The sequence below is a fragment of the Rhamphochromis sp. 'chilingali' genome, assembly GCF_963969265.1.
Source record: "Rhamphochromis sp. 'chilingali' genome assembly, chromosome: 13".
Lineage (NCBI taxonomy): Eukaryota > Metazoa > Chordata > Actinopteri > Cichliformes > Cichlidae > Rhamphochromis > Rhamphochromis sp. 'chilingali'.
This window is the reverse complement of record NC_137940.1, coordinates 32,329,184-32,335,561: the sequence shown is the minus strand read 5'-3', so window position 1 is coordinate 32,335,561 and position 6,378 is coordinate 32,329,184. Positions and strand designations below refer to the sequence as shown.

Sequence of the window (6,378 nt, the reverse complement as noted above, 5' to 3'; positions counted from 1 at the left end):
TGTTAAAGCAATTTAAGTTAACTTTAATTTAATTTTAAGTTTTAAGAATTTATTTGGTTGATTTTTGTTAATAATTTTCCACGAAATAAATGCCATTTAATTTTAAACAATGAAGTCAGAAGTGTGTTCTAAAACAAACCTCCCGTTGCCACCCACCTTTTCTTGGACTTTTTTGGTGTTTGGAACATAAAAGGCCGTGACATAAACAGAGTATTGAGTTCAGATATCAAAAGAAGAACACGCCAGACTAAGCTGCCACATATTGTAATTAGTTTCTCAATTTGGCTTCTAGTTCAAGCAGGAAAAAAAAAAACCTTTAAAGACTCCCTAAAAGCAGAACTTGACATCAAACTCCACTTTCATAGTACATTCCTTACAGGCAGATTTTCCATAAAGGCAGGCGTACTTGCTTTTATCAGATCGTGTGAAGAGTGTTAGACTGTAAGATATGACTAAAGGTACACTGGACTGATGCAACAGGTTATGGTATGCAGATAATTATCAGTTTGTTGTTTGTTGCTCGAGTAACCGAGTACAGTCCTCAAGGAGACTGGTGCCTCCAGTTTAATCTCTTTACTGTTTGCTGAGTCATGCTACAATTTTTCCTTTCTGTAAATATTAGAAAGAGAAATACAGCCTATGGAAACAGTTCACCAAAGTGACCCCAAAATGTATGAAAACATATAAAAAATTTTTTTTATGAAAACACGGTAATACTTCTTAAGCTGCTGTAGTTTTGGGTTGTCACAATTAAAAATAGTCGTCTTTTACTCATTACGTTTGACATGTTTCAGTTCATTCAACAAATTCAGACAGTAGCCTTCTATAGTTCACATACGTTAACCGTATCTGTAAGAGTGGGCTTAAAAAGACTCACCTGTGTTCGCCATACTGGTTGTTGGATAAAATTAGAAATATGAAAGTCATCGACAATCACAAACGGTATAACAATACTGGATCTTCTTCCTGATACATTTGTTTGGTGCTGTCTCATTGGCTCGCATACCGTTGAAGGGCGGGGCTTAGTCGGCGAGGCTTCATCGCTTAGCCAAACAAATCAATTTGTCACTCTTCAAAATAAAAGGAAGTAAAAGGTATTTAAATAAATGCATATGTTGAATATTTTTTCACAGAGTAAAGTATGTGGTTTAAATATTTTACGTTTAAGTGTTTTGTGCGAGTAAAATTACGAGTGTGATATGCATAAAGGATCATATGCAGTGAGCACAAACCTTTTAATGGTCGCAAAAAAGATCAAGTTGACACAAACATAGTTCCTATTTAAACCATTTTATTACAAAAACAATCAATCAGTCTCCTAAAAATAATATTTACTTTACATTCTGTTTCTGATATATTAAAAAATAAACAATCTACAGAGGTTAATTTGCCGGCAAATAAAATCATGGTGACTGCAAAAGAGCATTATAAACTATTTGTTCTCGTTACATTTTACATGTACATTGTTATAATCGCATTTACACTTTCTTTGAGGGAATTGAAATAACATTTAAATTCTACAGTCACTGATTACACCACTACAGCACTGCAGTGTTCAAACTGTACTTTAGTAAGTTCATCAGTAGAGTCTCTCTTTCCTTTTCGAAACTTCTGATATGTCCCACAGATCAGAGTCCCTATAACAACCAGTAAAGGGAGAGCGAATAAACCTCCTATAATCCAGGCCATCACTGTGAGGACAGGAGACTGACGACATTCATACCGCTTACATGAAAACTCTGAAGGATCTCTGCTTCCTGCGTTGTTCACTGCCACCACACACACTTTAGTTCCCACTTCCAAAGATCTGACCAAACCCCGCCGTGACGCATCCCCAAACTTTGGGACTTCACTGTCCCTTCCCTCGATGACTATTCTGTACTCAGATACCACTGAAGATGGAGCACAACACTGCACCTGTATTTCCCCTCTGTCACTCCCCGCACTGACTGGCACCAGCGCTTGGATACGTGGTGGATGAGGAGGCACATTAGCTCCACTCATCCCAGGGCAGAGGCACCCAATTTGCTCTGAAAGTGCAGCACAGGGAACCTGGTTCTCCGAGCAGGGGTCGTACTCGCAGAGCAGAGGTTCTAGGTCCATCTTTGGGAAGGACACCATCCTAGGAGAAGCTGTGGTTGTGTCATATTCCTCCTTATTAAAGTCATAATCATCCTGGCCTTCTGAGCCCATGTCAGTCATGTGTATGATCTGTGGACGAGTGATGGGTGGGGAAGCAGACGCAGCATTGGTGAAGAAATGGGAATGCATGGGAGGCAAGACAAGAAAGACAAGTGCCACCAGGTTCCTGCAAAATGAGGTCATCTCTGTGAAAAGAAATGAAAAGAATAAATATGGTCACTGGTCACTTTACAACTATAAACATACTGATTGATATATTTAAAATATTCCTGTCTAATATCTTTCAGAACTTGTTACTGAATTTGGTTGTAATTTCTGATTAATGAAAAAAGCAAAGAGGCTCTGCAGCGGTACCAAGGATGACAGTGAGACTTTAACATTTGCTCTCTGTTTTGGCATTTCACTGTATCAAAAGAGAGAAAGACAAAAGTGTGGTGACACACAAAAGAAAGTTCTTTGGCTGGATTCGAGGCACTGGGATGTAGTTTGCCTAAGTTTACAGCTCATGAATGCTCTTGAGTATACTCATACATCTGCAATGTCCAGTCCTGCAAACACATTTGTACTTGGAAGAAAGCCAGGGGACTTCTGTGGGAACCCAAAACAGACAAAAAGCTGACTGATTTTCAGTCTGGTCAGTTTATAAAATTAATTATAAAACTCAGAGAATATTTGTAATGCAGTTAAAAGATAATATTTATGACTAAACCTCTAAAAGTAAAACATGGAGCTATAAAGTGAAAAAAAGAAAATACTGAAATGGGTCTACAGTACCTGCTCAATGCTGGTGGGCGTCTCAAGTCTGAAGTACTTTGTTTCCACTATGGCTGCTCTCACTTGTGCTCTCAACTGTTCTCAGTCAAAGCTTTTTCTCTGACTCTCTCCTCCTCATCTACACCCCTCATCATTCTCTGCCTTCATGGCCTCCCCCCACCCCCTCTTTTTACTCTTTTTTTCCCTTCGTGCACTACAATTTTCTTTTTATTTAGCAAGCTTTCTAACTGGCCATCCGTGACCTTGCAGTTTGCACAGATTTTTTTAAGCTCAGATGTGTATTTATTAAAGACCCCTTCCACCTCTTGTAGCCCCCATTGTGAGATGCTGGAGAGAAATGAATGAGGCCTCATTTTGTTCTTATCCTTTAATGTGCTAAAGCGGGCAAAGTACCTTTTATGTTTCACAACATTTTTAATCTTTAAGGACAAAAAAATCTTAATTACTTTGCGAAGACCTTGACTTTATTAAAAAAACTTTCAGCTGAGATATGCGTGGGGAAATGATACGCTTTCTGTAACTTTTGAAAAGAACTGAAGATCTTTTATCAGAAACAAGTGCTCAGAATTGGATGTGCCCAGTCAGGGGAATTGCAGGATAAAATTCCTTCACTGTTACTTTCCAAAATACTATGTGTCAATACATTGCAGAACAGCAACACAACCTCTACTTCCACAGAGGTAGGTTATCATATTAATAGTGTTACATACTTATTGCATATGAAACTGGATACTGTGTTTCTTCTGAAAAAGAAAGCGTCACATTTGTTATTTGACGCTTTCTTTTTCAAAGTCAAATAACAAGTGCTTGCCTACTTGGTATAACTCTCAAATGCACACCTTAAAGCTGATAAACTGTAAGCTGGAGAGAAAATAATGTCTCACTAATTTAGAAGGTCTTCATTTAGTATGGTAAAAAGAGTTTGTTGCTCTATAAAAAGCCCTCCATGAAGCTGGGACCATCTTACTGTTCATCACTGATTAAGAAAACAAGAACAACCCAAGGTTTCTCCTCAGTACTGGTTCCAGGCTGACCTACTTAAGTTTAAAGCCTTTCTTTAACCATAACATTTTATTTTTGACAGACTTTACACTTTGTTCTATTTGTGTGTACAGTTTTATACTCTATATTTCTACTCTCAGTATATTTTTCATTGTGAACCTTTACATCCTGTTCTGCAAAGCACGTTTTTTCAATGCTGAAAAGTGCTATACAATAGAAACAGTGCTTGTAACAAATGTTTCTAGTTCTCAGTTCTTTGTTTAGTATTGTTCCCTTTCGCCTGTTTCTTCTTTGTGTGTCCTCCCCATGGTCCCTTGTGTGTAGTCAGTCATGTCTCTTTACCAATGTCCAGTTTGTGTGTCTTTGTCCATGTCTCTGTCTCAGAGTTAAGGCGTCCTGTTTTATTCTGCTAGTCTCTCGTCTCATGTGCACCATGTTCAGTTTTCCTTGCCTCATTAGTTTGATATGAGTTATATTGTGTCATGTTTCTTCCCAGGTGTGTTCAAACTGCCTCTCATCCCCACAGCTGGCCTCTCTTGTGTATTTAAAACCTCAGAATAGAGGGTTGTGCCTGTGTTCTTTGTTGTGTCCTCCATCACAGTTGTGCCCTCTGTGCTCTGCATTTCTTTACGGACTCATAGGCTAGTTAGTTCCTTACCTGAGTTTATGTATCCCATTGAAAGGCTTGTGTCCAAGCTGAAACTTGCTTTCAGTTTTTTTTTCTAGGAAATAAATCTTATTTCTCTAACCAAGTAATGAAACATTCAACCCTGTAACATTCTTACTTTTATTGGATTATGCTTATCTTTATGAATGCACCAGGCCAGTATCTAATGAGATTAGATACAAAAAATTTGGAAAGAAATGCACTGTCCCTGTTTCCTGGAATAATGATCTGTCTGTGTTCACTTGTCTGTCTGCTGAATATCGGTTGGAGTTTTTTCTTCACTTGCATTTTTTGTAACTGATGCTGCTCTCTTGGCCAGGTCTTTTTTGAAAAAGATATTTTAACTGCTATCAGACTTTGTCCTAGATAAAGAAAGGATAATAAAAACAGCCAACATGCTTTCACTCACCATTAAGGCTGTAGGAGTATGTTGTTGATTCTGATAATCTGCTAGATTTTGTTATTTTTCAAGGATTGATGAGGACATCTACAAAGCAGTTTTGCATAGCCTTTATATTGTGCTGCTGGGTTCCCGGTTGCATGTCTGGTGACCTCACAGCTTCAGACACAACTGAACCTGAGTAACCTAAGAGCTAATTTACTACAATTTTAAAAAATAATGAAGGAAATGACATAAAAATCTATTATTTCTAGTATTAATTATTCATTTTCAGTATTTAATTGACATACAGGTCCTATACAGTTGGCCAGGGGGTGCTGTGACACCCTCAGCACGAGTACTTCCCAGAGTCTTTGATGACATTGAGCAGAATGTTTTAGAATACCAGGCTACGAATAGAAATTTGGCACACTGGCAGTATAAATAGTGTGTAGATCACAATGTATATCAACACCACAGAATAGTGACTTAGAGGCTTATCAAAATATCTCAAAATTACCAAACATCAGTGAAGGATTTTCTAGTTTTCTCTTTCTGGAGTGCAGCCAGTAGCATAAACATTTTATCTTTGCTGTTCAGTTGCATTATAAATAAACTTAATGACAAACATACCAAGACTGTTTTCACTTGCCATCACAGTACGAAAAGCGCAGATGTTACTGATCAGGTTAATGCTGAACATTAAGATCAGTCCCAAGTCCTCAAAGCTGAAGCAGAAATTAAACCATCAATCGTGATATTTTTTACACTTGAGGTTTCTGCTGTGATATCAGACAACAAAACCTGTCTGTACATATGTTAAAATATCATGCAGTTTGTCTTCACAGCCACTGGAATTTATGCATCTGTTCATGTAAAAGTCTGACTGAGATTAAAATCTTTTTAATAAGAGACCTTCACACTGATTTGTAGCGCCACATAGTGGTGAATCCTCGTTATTGCTGCTTCCTGACCCTTCACCCCGTTAACACCATAGATCAGGGGTGCTCAATCCCAGTCCTCGAGAGCTACTGTCCTGCAGCTTTTAGATGCATCCTTGTTCCGACACAGCTGAATCAAACGAATGGCTTGTTATCAGGCCTTCTCCAAACTTGATGGCATGCTGAAGAGGTGATCAAACATTTGATTCAGCTGTGTTGGAGTAGGGATGCATCTAAAAGCTGCAGGACAGTAGCTCTCGAGGACTGGGATTGAGCACCCCTGCCATAGATGGTAAAGTTCTGCTGTCTTTCCCCCCCAATACCCTATACTAAAACCTTACTTATGCCACTGAAATAAATAAATCCATGAATTAAATAATAAAGATTTCTTGCCACCAACATATTAAAACTATACGTCTCAACTGAATAAGTCATTATGTCAAAATTGTGAGTTAGGTGTCTTAAATGATCAG

The 6,378-nt window shown here is 38.2% G+C and overlaps 1 protein-coding gene across 1 annotated transcript in view; it reads right to left on the bottom strand.

Moving 5' to 3' along the window:
- The window catches only part of tstd1 (thiosulfate sulfurtransferase like domain containing 1), a 5,673-nt gene extending 4,665 nt beyond the window's left edge, over window positions 1-1,008 (bottom strand). Inside the window, exon 1 of the mRNA XM_080900405.1 lies at window positions 878-1,008. Coding sequence (XP_080756531.1) covers window positions 878-890 — 13 coding nt within the window. The 5' untranslated portion in view covers window positions 891-1,008. The remainder of the gene's footprint in view (window positions 1-877) is intronic.
- Window positions 1,009-6,378: the final 5,370 nt, after the last annotated feature.